Genomic DNA, 15,554 nt, shown 5'->3' with positions numbered 1-15,554 from the left:
AGAGAGGGATTGGTCAGCCGGTGGCGTCAGGATAGGGGTCCGGCCGCCTACCCCCCAGTGCGTGATCTGGTACCTACAGAAAGTGTGGCTGTGGGCCCCTTCCCCTCCCTCCTAACCGATGCTCGTGGGTCCCTGGGACCCTGCTCTGGGATCCACGTACTCCCCTACCCTTCCCATCCTCTTTCCTGCCTCAACCTGGGGATGCCACTGGCCATGTGGGTGATCTTCCTAGCACCCCAGCACCCCAGCGCCCAGCCTGCCTCATTGCCAGCAATCTCCTCCACTGTTTCACCACCTAAAACTGCCCCACTCAGAAATCTTAACTCTACAGTCCCACACTGGCCCCAACCTTCTCGCCTTCCAGGCCCCAATACTAATAGAATGCAGGTAAGTGAGCATGTATTTATCGAGCTCCTATGATGCACCGGCATTGTACACACCCTTCCTCTCTCTCTTTTTTTTTGTTCCCCAACCAGGGGTCAAACCCATGCCCCCTGCAGTGGAAGCGCGGAGTCTTAACCACTGGGCTGCCAGTGAAGTCCCACACACCCTCCCCTCCTTGAGTCCATCCTTCGACTCTCTGTTTCTGAACACCTCTCAAGTAGCCCCCTCTTAACTTCACTACCTTTACCACCTACTCCTAGACCCATTTCAACTCCACTTGGTCCCTCTTGCACCTCCCTCCTGTAGAAACCTGTCCTTCTAGGACAACCTCCATACAGGTCCCCCAGAGGATGCTTTCTAGAACACAGATCTGACTATGCCCCTGCCCACTCCCTGCCTAAAATTCTCCACCAGCTCTTAAACAGCCACCAGATTTGGTTCCAGCTCACTGTGGTATACATGGTCCTTCATGATCTGACTCTGGGTGACCTCAACCACAAACCCCAATTCCATCCTCCTCAGTCCCCAGACTAGTTGCTGTCCCCACTTCATACTTTTATTCTTCCATATGGAACACCCTTCACTGGTTTCTCTACCTACCGAACTCCTATGCATCCTTCAAGACCCATCACAAAGGTCCCCTCTTTGAGGATGCTTTCCCTTGTCCCTCTGCTGATTTGTTCACCCCCTTCAGTTCCCATAGCATCTTCCATGTCTCTATCATCAAGGTTATTCACTAGGCTGTGAATTCCTGGAGAACAGAAACCAGGTTGGTTTACTTTCTTGACTCTAGGCTGGGAGCATAGAGCCTGGAACAAGAGATATTAACCAAATGGCTCACTGATGTCTCCCAGAATTCCCAGGTGGACAGCTGAAAGAGGTGAGGTTAAGAAAGGTTGAGGCCAGAACTTCCCTGGTGGTCCAGTGGCTAAGACTCCGTGCTCCCAATGCAGGGGTCCCAGGTTCGATCCCTGGTCAAGGAACTAGATCCCATATGCCACACTAAGAGTTCGCATGCTGCAACTAAAGATCCTGCACACCACAACAAAGATCCCACACGTGGCAACAAACTTCCGCGTGTCTCAACAAAGACCCAGTACAGCCAAATAAATAAATAAACAAAATATTAAAAAAAAAAAAGAAAGAAAGAAAGGTTGAGTCCTAGATTACCCAGCTACTAAGCAACAGGATGTGAATATACACCTTCATCCTCCTGGTCTAGCCCAAAGGATGGGCCCAAGCCTCCTTTTTTAATATTTATTCATTTTATTTTTGGCTGCGTCGGGTCTTAGCTGCGTCACGTGGGCTCTCTAGTTGTGGCTCAGTAGTTGTGGCATGCGGGCTTAGTTGCCCACGGCATGTGGGATCTTAGTTTCCCAACCAGGGATCGAACCCACGTCCCCTGCATTGGAAGACAGATTCTTAACCACTAGACCACCAGGGAAGTCCCCCAAGCCTCCTTTTAAAGAAGCCCAAAGGGATGCTGAGACTGACTAGCGTGAACTCTTGGAAAAACGAAGGTAACTAGGACCTTTCCAGCCCCTAAGTGGCTCCCTGTTGTCTTCAGGGCAGGCTCCCAGCCAGCACTGCAGGACTGGCCCCTGCTGACCTGTGTAACCTCCCCTCTTTTCTCCTTCCCTCACTCTGCACAAATGACTGGACATTCTCTAAACTCACCCTACACTTTCTGGCTTCCCTGCCTTGGAGCACCACTGCCCCCACCCACCATTCTCCACCTGGCCAGGATCCCCTCCCAGATCCAAACCTTTCCAAAAGTGCCAGGTGCCTGATATTACCTCCCTGGCTACCACCAAGAGGTAAGAACATGACAGACGCAAGACTCTGGTTACTGACAAATTGAGTGCCACAAAAAACTACCTCTCCCCTAAATAACTTCTGTGAAATGTCCGTCCCACAGGCTGAGGACTAATGGGTTTATTTCCCTGCCCCATCCCCTTGGTTTATAGGAGATTGTGTAAAGCCCAGAGAGGGCAGAGACCTGTCCGAGGCCACACAGCCCCACATTGGCAGAGCCAGGGTCTCCTGGCCCTCTGCTTCCAAACAAAGCATGTGTGTCCTTAGGCAGCTTAAAGGTGCTCACCGAACCTTCCTAGCCTTGCAAGCTGTACCAGGCTCCGGCTCAGCCCAGTCAAGTGACCCCAAATCCTGGATGAATGCTATCTACCTCTGAGTCCCGGTCTGAGCCAGCCTTGGCAGGGTCTCGAGACCTTTCTAAGACTTAGGATTGCTTATTCAAACAGGCGGTGTAGATGGGGGACCCCCAGTGCCCCTGAGCAGAGGTGTGGCCAGAGGACACACCTACCACGAAATGTCCCCACCCCCACAAAGCCTTCCCAGAATTAGACTCTGAGCCAAGAGGGTCCTTAAAGCCTGCAAGTTCTATGCTGATCCTCTGTACAATGGCCCTGGCAAGCAGCTATCCAACTCCTACTTACATGCCCCCAGGGATGGGAAGCTCATTACCCTAATGCTGCCCCTTCCGTCTGGGCCCCGCTCTGAATGTTGGAAGTTCTCCCTATGGCTGAGCTAGAATCCTGTGTCCTGCAGCTTCCTGCTCCCGCCCCACCCTCACCTGCGGGCTTATCCTAACTATGGAGGGTGTATTAACAGCTAGGGTCTGTGCAGAACCCGAACACCAGGACCCTGTGGTAGGTTGAATAATGCCCCGCAACCCAAGACATCTATCTCTGGAACCTGTGACAATATATTCCCTTATATGGCAAAATAGACTTTGTAGATGTGATTACATTAATGTTCTTGAGGTAGGGAGATGATCCTCCAATTTTTTGGTGGGCCCTAAATGCAATTACAAATGTCCTTATAAGAGGGAAGCAGAGGGAGATCTGAGACATAGAGGACAAGGCAACGTGACCGTGGATGTTGAGCTTGGAGTGATGCGGCCACAACCAAGGACCGCCAGCAGCCACCAGAAGCTGGAAGAGGCAAGGAAGGATTCTCCCTGAGAGCTGCCAGCGAGAGTGTGGCCCTGCTGAACTTGGTTTTGGCCCCGTGAAACCATTATGGACTTCTGGCCTCCAGAACTATGGGAAAAGTTTCTGTTGTTTGAAGCTACCCAAGTGTGTGGTCATTCGTTCCATCAGCCCCAGGACCCTAACACAGCTTCTCAGCCAGGTTCTGGGAATAAGCTGAGTTAGAGGAAGAGGCTGAAGCAGACAATGGGGAAATCACTGGCCCAGGAACAGACAGCCAGTCAATGCCTGAAGTGGGATGGAGACCTGGTTTTTCCCCACTTTTTCAAGCTGCAGTGGGACTTTTAGGACTCAGTCTTTGCCTCTGGGGAGATCCAAGAATCTAGCTGAGGAGCCAGGATAAACATCACAATATCCTGGGACTTCCCTGGCGGTCCAGTGGTTAGGAGTTCACGCTTCCACTGCAGGAGGCATGGGTTCAATCCCTGGTCAGAGAACTAAGATTCTGCATGCTGCTTGGTGTGGCAAAAAAAAAAAAAAAACACAGTATCCTTTGATGCGTTCATTCATTCATTCACTTACTGGATGCTGCCTGAGCACCCACTGTGTGCCAGCTGGTGGGGAGATGTTCAAGTCAATTGACAGTACCAAGCAGTCTCCAGAGGCAACAGTACATGGAGCTTAAGAGCAGAAGCTTTGGAGTCCGATGGGTTTGAATCCTGGCTCTGCTACTCGAGTTGTGTGACCTCGGACAATTTGTTTAACCTCTCCGATCTTCCGCCTCCTCATTTGTAATACACAAACACTAGGGTTTACTATTATAAAACCTCAGAGGGTTTTTCATGTAAAGGGCTTAGAATAGGGCCTGAACTAAAGTTAAAGCTTATAAGAAGTAATGATGAGAAAAGGGAAGGTAGCTATGGGCAAAGGGCACAGCTTGGGCAAAGGCAGAGACAAGTGACGGAGCAGGGGACACTCTGGAAATGACACGAAGCTCTCCCTGGGCATCAGGGAGGGAGGCAGAGGCAAGAGAGGAGGCTGGGGAGAAGGGATGTCAATGCTGCCAGCAGAGAACTAGTGTCACTGAGGCCTCAGGGGAGAACACGGAGCCCTGAGGAACTCTGAGAAACCCATTGGGGCAGGATCAGGGAGGAGAAGGGGTCCTCAAGGAGACTGGAAAGCATCAGCAGGGAGAAGGAGGAAGCAAATAAGAGAGGATTAGACATGCCCGCTCCATCAGGAGGTCATGGAGCCCCTGGAGAACAGGGTCAGCTGGGGGGACAGGAGAACAGCAGGGTGAGAAGAGCAGCTTCCCCAGGACTGCCAGCGCCTCAAATGAGGCAGAGAACATACAAATGCATGTGTGAAATCCCTAAGCCAGAGAAGTAATGAAGCATCCCAGTGCCTCAGTTTGCCATCTGTAGAATGGGACGACCTCACACTACGGGTCCCTCCGACGGACAGGCCCCACAGAAGCCTCACCCGCCCGCAAGTGCTTTCTGGACCCCCATAGCAGCCCAAGAGCAGGAAGACAGGGACTGGGGCCCAGAGAGAACAAGGGAGCCGCCCGTGGCCGCTCAGAGCAGCAGGGGCTCTGCCCAAGCTAAAACCAGGTCTGCCACCTGCCAGCGGGCGCCCAAGTCCCGGTGTCTGCCCAGAGCTCCATGAGCCCACAGAGGCCGAATCTGGGGCTCAGAACCTCCTGGAAACTTCCCCATCAAGAGCCCCCCTGAGCCGGGCACCCAGGCGCCCCTCCTCACCTGCCCTGGCTGTTGCACGGCTCCCGAAAGCAGGGAAGCTGCAGCCCGTGCACCACACGGGCCTCGAACAGAAACTTGGGGGCCCAGAAGCCCAGAGCTCCAGTCACAAAGGCCATGGCTGTCACTCCAAGGGTCGACCCCACAAAACTCCAGCTGTAAGAGAAGATGATGTGGCTCGACCCGGGAGAGGGCTGGGGCTGCAGGAGCCTCCTACTGCCCCACTCCCCCTCTCCTGGGCACTCAGGTGGCTCCAGGTCCTTCCCGACACTCCCTAAGCAGCCTGCCCCTCCCACCTCCGCACCTTCCCTCCAGCTGTTCCTTCCTCCCTCCTCTCTGCCTGACCAAGTCTCCCCAGACTGACGGACCCAAATCCAACATCACATTCTCCAGCAAGCTGTCTGTGCTGCCCCACCCTCCTCTGAGTGCCCTCCACTCGGCTCGTGGGTCTGTAACAAAGAGAGTGGGGTCCTGCCCGTGCCCCATATTTTGGTAAATCATGAGACCCGGCCATGTGGGTGACTCCTATCTGCCTCCCCGACCACGCCTGGAACAGAGGAGGGATGCTCTCCCGTGAGGCTCAGAGAGGTGAGTGATTCACTCGGGCATCTTCCCAGTAACCCTGAGAAGCCGGCAAAGCTGGAGAACTATGTCCACTGAATAAATGAGGGAAGTGAGGCTCCAAGTCTCAGGTCACTCTGGGATAAGGCAGGGCAGAGCCAAGGCTGGAGCCCACAGTGTCTTCCTCCCTCTCTCCCAGCCCGTATTCCGTCACATGGCTAGGGGGAGGGGGCCTCCGAGTGGGGGAGGGGCATCTCCGTTGGTGAGTGGGAGCTCAGAGAAGGAAGAGGGCAGTCAGGGAGGGTTCTCTGGAGGTGGAGGGAAGGAAGTCAGTGATGCCGGGGCAGACAGAGGGGTTTTCGGTGACATGCAGGGAGGGGCAGGGACACTCACTTTCTCCCCAGGTATCTGACGTCCTCACACCAGGTGCTCCTTGGGCCCCCAACGGTCACCACCCCCTGCTTCTCAGCAGCTCCCCGGGGTGGGTCTGGAACCAGGACGATAAGCAGGATCAAGGCCACGGCTTCCAGGCAGGGCATGATCTGGGGACAGGAGGGCCCAGGAAGCTCAGGGCCACACACTACTGCGACCCAGGAGATCCTGGCAGTGACTGAACTCTGTGGTCCAGGCTGGGGAGGGACTCACTTCCTGGGAGCTGGTTATACACAGAGCTTGACAAACCACTGTTTCTCACCCCCTCACCCCTGAGAGGACAGCCTCTCTGGGGAGCAGGGTCCCCTTGGGGTTTGACTTAACACCTGTCTGTCCTATACAGACACCACTCTATTGGGACCTGTGAGCCTGACATGGTTGAGACCTGGAGGCTTGACTACACTGACCCTGACTGTTGAGTACTTGCTGCCCCAATAACTGTCCCTTTTCCAGGCCCACACCTCCATCTGCCACACCAGCCCTGCCCTAGTGTCTTCCTATCCCTTATCTCATTAATCCTCAAGATTCCATAAGGTAGACTTTACTCCCCCACTCTACAGACAGGCAAAGTGAGGCCCCGAAGAGGGAGGTGACTTGCAAGCTAGCAAACTGAGCAGCTGGGATCTGAACCAGGGGCACGACTTCCAGAGGCCGTGGTCCACAGGACGCCCCAAATGTCTGAGCTGCTGATGTCTGAACACCCCCCATGGCGCCAGATACTGTGCCAAGGGGCAAAGGCCACTGGAGGCTGGAAAGTCCCTGCCGGCCCAGGGGGAAAGCGGAGGGAAGAAAAGGAAGCTGGACTCACTCGGAGGGCCCAACGCCAGTTCCCGGTCAGCTCCGTCACAGCCGACCCCAGCACGTAGCCCAGACCACTGCGACAGGGGGCAGGGGAAATGGGCAGTGAGGGAAGGGAGGCAGCCCTGAGGCCCCAAGGCCAGCCTGAGCCGGGGTGCCCCAACCCCAGGGAGCCAGCTCTCTGCAGCTCATTGCCTTTTTCACTGGGAAAAGTGAGCCACGTGAGGCCCAGATGTCCACTGCCCTTGGTCAAGTCACAGGTGACCTCTGGCTCCAGGCCCATCCCAAACATCCACTGTCTCTCTATCTGGGGACCACCCACCCCACCTTCCCAAGTCTCAGCCCTGCCCAAATCAGGAGATTTCAGGAAACCTGAGTCAGAGCTCAGGGGTCTGACTGCAAAACCCACTCTGTCCTACCCCACTGTGGAGTGCATGGCCCAACCCTAAGACATTTGTCTGCCTCCCCTCCCAGGGCGGGCCCCTCCCTGTGCAGCCCACACTGCTGTGCCGCTACTTCTCACCCCTTCCTGGAGTGTACTAGCATGTAGGGAGCATCCTCATTATGTATCTCTAACTCCCACCATAGCCTGTCAGTTCGTGTTATTGGCCCCATTTACAGATGAAGAAACTGAGGTTCAGAGAGGTAAAGTGACACAGTGAGGAAGGGGTAGAGTTGGGATTCCAAGCCTTTCTGCTCTGATGTCTCCTCCACCCAGCCCAGCTCCTGTTCTGACTCCTTTAGGCCTCAGTTTACCACCCAGGGAAGTGGATCCAGGGTAATACCAACCTTCCAACAGGGATAAAGATGTAGAAGATGGCCAGCACTCGGGTTCGCTGGTCCCTCACGAAGAGGTCTCCCAGGACAGTGGGCGCAATGGTGGAGTAGCTGGCAGTGCCAGTGCCCACCACCCCCCGGGACAGGAAGAAGAGCCAGGAGTACTGGGCAAACAGGCACAAGACTGCAGTGAGTTCCAGAAATCACCCTCGGGGCAAGGGGACCTGAGGATTTGTCCGAGGGACCCGAGGGCATCTGGTGACATGTGCCCCAGGGGAGGAGAGGGAGATCAGGGCTCCAGACACCTCATTATCCTCCCAGTCCAGGCTCCCCAAACCACACGGGTGCCCCCTGCTGGTGTCCACAGCCACCCCCAACCCCCTGCCCTGAGTAGCCCTCTTCCTGGGCATCATCTGTGCTAACCAGGCCAGTTCCCGCAGACAGTAGCAGTTACCCTCACCCCCAGCCCCAGCACAGTCGAGCGGAAGTGAAGCCATGGCAGCAGCGGGAGATGCCAGAGAGGAAGGCCCCTGTTAAGAAAGTCCAACAGCCTGTTCAGAAGGCCCCTCTCTCAGCCCTTAGAAGACAATCCCCCAGCCAGCCTGGAGCCTGCAATGGAGCAGAAGCAGCTCTGCTGGGGCTGGATCAGGGAGGAAGAAGGTGGGGGAGGGTCCCCCAGGGGCCTGGGAAGGGGTGAGGGTACCTACCCGAGGGGAGATGAAGGAGCTGCACAGGCCTGCTCCTGACCAGAGCAGGATACCTAAGCTCAGCGTCACCTTGCGGCTGTGTCGGTCGCCCAGGTAGCCAAACACGGGTGCAGACAGCAGCAGGCAGCCGATGAAGACTGAAGGAGACACGCAGGGGGCAGCATGCATCCCCGGCTCGACAAAGGCGGGGGGGGGGGGGGGTGCGGGGGGCAGATGGGTCCAGCAGGCCCAGAAAAGGGAACCGGCTCAGACACCACAAGCTTGGCAGTGGGTGGAGGCTGGGAGGAGGAAAAGATAAGGTGAATCCCCCAATCCAATCCCCACCACTGCCCAGAGTCAGGGGGACTGGAAGGAAAGGGTGGGGGCAGGGCCACGACTCAAATCTCAGTTCTGCTGCTTGCTCACTGTGCAGCCTTGGGTTACTAACTCCACCTCTCTGAGCACCAGCCCAGCAGTGGAGAAGTCAACATCCCCCTCCCAGGCCGTGTAAACGTGAGACAGAAGTGAACACAGAGCCCGGCGTGGAGCTGCCAGGGCCCTGTCTCTCGGAGAACTCACAGGGACTTCGCTCTCAAGCCCCTGCTGGAGGCAGGGCGTGGAAGGCAAGAGGGGGCGGGGGGCGGGCCAGGTGCCTGCTCCGAGCTGATGAGCACGGTTTAGAATGAGCACAGTGATTATAAACCAGCGGCCCCTGGAGGCTGGAAAAGATTTGGTCTTCCTAAGTAGGTAAAACATTCCCCTGACGCTGCAGTTGTATTTATACAGTTTTTTAAAGTACTAAACGCTTATGAATTGGTGGCTGGATTAGTGAATGCGTTTGCTATTCTGCGAAGACAAAGAAACTGCCACGTTTTTGCGTGACTATACCACGTGGATAACTACCTTCACTGCTTCTGTTCCTCGAATAAAATCTCCTCCACCCTCCTCCGCTGCCTCCGAGAGCCGCCAGGTGACCTGGGCAAGGTCCGACCCTCCTCCACCCCGTCCCACCACCCAAGGGCCTTAGGCTTTGGGGGGCCCCGCCCAGCGTCTGCGTCTTCACTCAGGAGCACAGATGATTGACATTTCCTGAGCCCAATGAATGTCCAGATTCGTCCCAGCTCAGGTTCCAGCCCCTCCCACTTTGCCCTGACCCGCTCTATTACTGGGTTGAGCCGTAGGCAATTGCGGAAATTAAGCCAGTTTTGACCTACAAAAACGGCAGTTTAATATGGTTTGACCTAATCCTCCGCTGAGAAAGGTCTTTGGTGTGAACGGCATTTAAATATATAATAACTACTGCCAAAATAGGCCTCCAAAAAGGCTGTATCAATTTACACTTGAATAGAAGTATGTATATTGCTTGCTGACACTTGCTAGGATCAATCGATTTATTTTTGTTCATTTAATGGTTGAAACACAAATAGCGTCTCGCTGACGTTTTAACCTGCATTGTTCTTTTTCCAAGTGAGGCTGAGTAGCAGGCTCTGTGTTCACATCCTCTGCCTATTTTTCTATCGGGCTCTTTGTGGATAATTTTCTCCCAGTCCTTTATATTTGTATTAAGGATTTAAAATGCAAATTCTGCGACTGAATACCTGGGCTCACATCCTGACCCCACCACTTCCTAGTTGTGTGACTTTGGACAAAATCCTTAACTCTCCTGTTTTCCCTTTATCAACTACAGAGTACGATAGTAATAGTACTTCCCCCATAAGGTTATGGGGAAGATTAAATAAAATAAAGCATATAAAAGGCAGTGACGGGCTTTATGTAAATGCCCAACAAATGTCATCTATTATTATTGTTAATTGCACTTATAGTTTCAATCACCATCATACAGAAGGATTTAGCTTTGATGTAGTCAAATTTATCAATCTTCCTCGGGGGGGAGTCATTTTGTGTCTTGTTAATGCACATCTTTACCTAAAGCTTATAAAATATTTCCCCAAATCTCATACTTTTATGAGATTGGAGGTAGGGATCCTTTACAGGATATAAACACCTTAAACCTGCAGATCTCCTGGGATGGAGAAGCCTGCCCCTAAGTGGAAGGCAGGCACGCCTTCGCTCTCCAGATTAAAATCATTTCTGTGACAAGGTGGGAGGAATTAAGGAGCACAGGGTTCAGAGAAGGACTCTATAAGCAGCTACCTGGATTTGAATCCCAGCTCTGTCACTTACCAGCTGTGTGACCTTCAGCAAGCCCCATAGCCTCTCTGTGCCTCAGGTTCATCATCCGTAAAATCGGCATAATAATAATCCCTGCCTCGTGGGATTGTTGTGAGATTAAATGAGTTAATGTTATTAAGCCCTTAGACTAGCACCTGGCACACGGTAAGGTCCACATCAGTGTTCGTTTTAAATATTGTAAATCAGTTAACTAACTCCAGCAGCTTCTCTGTCCCATAGCGGTGGGGCGAGGGGTGTCTGACCACTGCTTCCCCCCACCTTCCACACCACTCTTAGAGCTACACCGTGCCCTCTGAGTCATCGGTTTCCTCCAGCCTACCACCCTGCAGACAGACAGCAGGGTAGGTCTTAGGGCCATTGCACGGTGACCCAGAAAGGTGAAAAGACTCACCTGAGGTCACTGGGGACAAGCCTGGTCGTCAGGCCTCCAAGCCCACTGCCCTTTCCACACACCTCTTTGGGCTGCTTCTGCAGAGAAACCCCTTCCCTTCATCCAACCTCAAACACACACACTCACACGCACATGCACATTCCCCACTACACACGCACAAGCACGTCCCCATGTTCACAGGCTTCCCCCCGCTCTCTCTCATACACACAAACTTCTCCCTCCCCACAACTCACTTATCAGGGGCCTTGTGGTCATAATCCTGTTCACCATGGTAAGAACCAGGGAAGGGAAATACTGACTCAGATTCCATTATCTGTTTAATCTAGAAGGTTGTGGGTATTGAACCGAGACACAGCCTCCCTTTGGCTACAATATGACTGGAAGGTAAGCACCAGCTGCCGGCCTCAGCCCCAAGACAGGAGCAACTGGAAAATACGGTGGTCTAACCAGTGATCTACCTCTTTTGCTCGGTGCCTCGGTTTACAGAACTGTGGACCCTTTTGCATGTTTTCAGCTGAGGCATTTTTATCGTAAGTTTAAATAGTTGAGAAGGATGTGATTTCCAGCATGATTGTATGTTTTAAACTATATTTTCATCCAAATCCTTAGGCTACAGATTAAGCTCATTCAGTTTACGGGAAATGTCTACCATAAAGGCTTATGGGCAAAGCCAGTCCTCATTCGCCAAATCAGTAGGACAGATCAGACTGGTTGTCTGTAAGAAAGAGATTAAGAGCTTCCCTGGTGGCGCAGTGGTTGAGAGTCCGCCTGCCGATGCAGGGGACATGGGCCATGGCCGCTGAGCCTGCGCGTCCGGAGCCTGTGCTCCGCAACGGGAGAGGCCACAACAGTGAGAGCCCCGCGTACCGCAAAAAAAAAAAAAAGAAAAGATATTAAAATGTTGGCTTCATTTTTTTAGTTGAAATAAATGTGTTGATACCCATCCCTAAGACAACCATCTCACTTCTGAATTCTCAATCGTAGATAAATAGTAGACTGTCACACACGAGTGGGACAGCTAGATAAGGCTTGGCGCCTTGCCATCCCCGGGTTTGTAGCCTGGAGGAAACATCCCCAATTGGTTTCTACCGATGCTCTCTCTGACCCGTTCCAGGGCCTCATCAACAGAAGCCAAACAGCCATGAGGGGTCCCTTTGTCTAGTACCCTGGATGTTTCTATACCTAGTAAAACTCAGAATGGGGATAGGTGTATTTTCCTGCCAAAAATGGTGGACGGGAACTTCCTTGGTGGTCCAGCAGTTAAGACTCCACGCTCCCAATGCAGGGAGCCCGGGTTTGATCCCTGGTCAGGGAACTAGATCCCACATGCCACAACTAAGACCTGGCACAGCCAAATAAATAAATAAATATATGTTTTAAATGGTGGACAGGTGAGTATTAAAGGGGAGGTGGGAAAAAAAGAGCCAGATGCTTGTTCTCAGGCAGATATATTTTAGGAAAGAAATATACGGGCTCGATCTGTACATGAATTCTCTCAAAACTGTAAAGAACACACACGTGTATCCTGTGTTGTGACAGTGTGTGCATACATGTGCGTGTGCATGTGTGTGTCGCCATCCAGTCATTGGGGAAAAGTTAATGCCTTGCGACCCCAACCTTGGAATGGGAGGTGTGGCTGCTCCCCACTGCTGGAATGTAGGCCCCAGTGGGCCCAGACCCCACCTGAGCCCATGGGCGGGGTACGTGTCTCTGTCTACCTTTTTTTATTTTTTTTGGCTGCTCCTCGAGGCATGTGGGATCTTAGTTCCCCAACCAGGGATCGAACCCATGCCCCCTGCAGTGGAAGCCCAGAGTCTTAACCACTGGACTGCCAGGGAAGTCCACTGTCTGTCTGTCTGTGTCCTAGTGATCAGGTCCGTGAGAGGAAAGCACACATCAGAAATTCTCAACCCCGGCTACAAAGCTGAGCTTAACAGATGTGAAGGATGAGTGAGCAACTCCACTCGGGAGGCTTTTCCAGCCCCGGCTCCCGTTGCTTCTTCCACAGCTCCTACCCTCAAACCCTAAGAGGCTGTTCAGGCACCATCCAGATCCCAGCCTGTGCTGCCTCCTTCTCCGACCCAGACTGTCCCTCCCACCCAAATACCACCCATCCTCTGTGCCAAGGGACTCAGTGAGGCTCAGCCTGGCACCCATTTCCCAGCAGCTGGAGATGGACACAGAGCAGGACCTGCTGAAAGACCCCCACCCAGCATGAGCCCAGGGCCCCAGGCTGGGGATTCCCTCCTTACCTGTCTGAAGCAAACCAGCATTGCTGTCACTGATCTGATAAAACTTCTGTACGTCCAGCAGAACTCCTGTGGGCAGACGGACAGTGCTCAGGAAATGGGAAGTTGCCTGCCAGGCCTCTAAGGGCAGCTGCCCCTGCATTTGGGACAGGCCTGCAGCCGACCAGCACAGCACCGGTGTGGCACCCGGGCCCACTGTTCTCTTCCCCTCTCTCCCACACATGCACACAAACACATACACACACACACACACACACACACACACAGATACAGGAGCCAGCACATCCCAAAGGCACAGATATACACACACATTCATGCACAAGCATGACACTTAGTCATGCAGGCACACAGACATGCAGATCCACACAGCTACATACAAACAGGCACTCCCAGAGGCACCGAGACATACACATACAGGAGCCTGCACTCACAGGTGTGTAAGCCCAGTCTCGTACACCCGGACATACGTACACTGAGATGTACACGTAAAGACACACGCACAGGCATGCATGCATTTGCACACGTGCAGGGCTGCCCTTCACGTCACAGTCATAGTGACAGCAGCCGTTCACTTAGACTACAGTGTAAATGAAAGTCCCTGGGATTGTGCAGCCCTGCTTGTATACAAACTCCAGACATTCATAGACATACATATACCTGCATGAGCATGTACATGCAAAGGCATATGTGCCCTGGCCTGCACACATGCACACACAAGCATGTTCTTCCAGAGGCATGGACACACAAACACGGAATGCCCATGAGAGCTTCAGAGGGTCCCACTTAGGTCCGAACTCGGCCCCTGAGGGTGGCAGGCTCTTGCTCTGAAGCCCCTCCGAGAGATTGCTAGGCCGAAATCCCCTCAGCCCCTTGGTGGTATTTCAGAGTTAGTCACGGTCCCAGGCACCTGCTCATCTGAGCTGTGAGGCTCTGGCCCTGTCATCACTTTGATTGCATTATGAGATGGCTGAGGGCCCTCAGTATCACTGTCCCCATTATACAGATGGAGAAACAGAGGCTCCAGCCACCTATGGCTGTACAGCTGGAATTAGGGGAGCTGGGTCTACCCTCCCACCCAGAGTCACAAATGGAGCCCTGCAGAAACACCCCCACGATGGAGAAGAAAGCCCCACATCCACACCTGTGAGACCAGCCAGTGGGTGAAAAAGATGGAAGAAACAGAGAAGCAGAGTGAGAGGGTTTTGTTCTGATATTCACTTTGTACCCAGTTGCCACAACGTCCAGATACCAACTTGTATGTCTTTCCTTCCCTTTTAATACTTTTACTTACACGAATTAGACATATTCATTGGCAAGAGACAACACAGGTAAACAAAGAAAATGGCTAAGTAAAAATTCTCTATATTCGCACTCATTTGGGGGACTGGGACTCAGCCCCTTGTTTTGACTGCTCCTGGGATCCCCCCAGTCCTGCGCTGCTCTGTTTTTCTTGGCTGCGTTGGGTCTTCATTGCTGTGCGCGGCTTTCTCTTGTCGCGACGAGCTGGAGCTACTCTTCGTTGCGGTGCGTGGGCGTCTCATTGCGGTGGCTTCTCTTGCTGTGGAGCACGGGCTCTAGGCACGTGGGCTTCAGTAGTTCTGGCACTCGGGCTCAGTAGTTGTGGCTCATGGGCTCTAGAGCACAGGCTCGGTAGTTGTGGCACACAGGCTCAGTAGTTGTGGCTCATGGGCCCTAGAGCGCAGGCTCGGTAGTTGTGGCGCACGGGCTTAGTTGCTCCGCGGCATGTGGGATCTTCCCGGACCAGGGCTGAAACCCGTGTCCCCCGCATTGGCAGGTGGATTCTTAACCACTGTGCCACCAGGGAAGTCCCAGCCTTGTTTTTATCTTTCCTCTGTCCCTCTGGCCTGCCAAAGACCTGCTTCACACCAGAGAATTCTAGTGGCTGACAATCACCTGCTCCAACCGTCCCCAGGCACTCTGTGGGGTTTCGCTTCCCCTGGTCTCCCTCAGCCCAATAACCACAGCCTTGCTACTCACACAGCCAGAGGAATTCCCATCAGGGAAAGTGCCTCAGGCCGGGAGGACTCAGGGACTGACAGCCCAGCCAGCGGCCTCCCAGGAAAGCAGGGATCCCAGCCTGCGGGGCTGAAAGAGCTCCACATGCCTGGTTGACCCCTCCTCTCCCCTTCATGCCCTCCACCCCCAGTCCAACTCATGCCTCCCCAGCTCCAGTCTAATCCTAGTGGTAGCCTCTGACTGACCTCCCCGTCTCCTCTTGCCTCCATCAGGGCCTCAACTCTGATTACAGTCTCCCCACTTGCTCCCCACGGCCTCAGCAGAAAGTGCAAGCTCCCAGCCTGGCCCCCAAGAAACCTATGATCCAGCCCCAAACACCCTTTTAGAATAAGTTGCCG

General features: G+C 53.6%; 1 protein-coding gene across 9 annotated transcripts in view; it reads right to left on the bottom strand.

Annotated features, from left to right (window-relative positions):
* Positions 1-15,554, bottom strand: part of SPNS3 (SPNS lysolipid transporter 3, sphingosine-1-phosphate (putative)) — a 91,957-nt gene that overhangs the window by 50,703 nt on the left and 25,700 nt on the right. For 6 of the 9 annotated variants that reach the window (XM_049702607.1, XM_049702609.1, XM_049702610.1 and 3 more), the window contains 6 exons: positions 13,183-13,248; positions 8,368-8,504; positions 7,673-7,824; positions 6,894-6,960; positions 6,047-6,195; positions 5,096-5,248 (listed from right to left, as the gene is read on the bottom strand). In XM_049702607.1, coding sequence (XP_049558564.1) covers positions 5,096-5,248; positions 6,047-6,195; positions 6,894-6,960; positions 7,673-7,824; positions 8,368-8,504; positions 13,183-13,248 — 724 coding nt within the window. Of the gene's footprint in view, positions 1-5,095; positions 5,249-6,046; positions 6,196-6,893; positions 6,961-7,672; positions 7,825-8,367; positions 8,505-13,182; positions 14,523-15,554 lie in introns of those variants that run through there. The other 3 variants (XM_049702605.1, XM_033423170.2, XM_049702606.1) reach the window with 1 other exon arrangement.

Source organism: Orcinus orca, chromosome 19, assembly GCF_937001465.1.
Source record: "Orcinus orca chromosome 19, mOrcOrc1.1, whole genome shotgun sequence".
In the NCBI taxonomy this organism is placed as follows: domain Eukaryota; kingdom Metazoa; phylum Chordata; class Mammalia; order Artiodactyla; family Delphinidae; genus Orcinus; species Orcinus orca.
The sequence above is the reverse complement of the archived record's forward strand: the minus strand, read 5'-3'. Positions and strand labels throughout refer to the sequence as shown.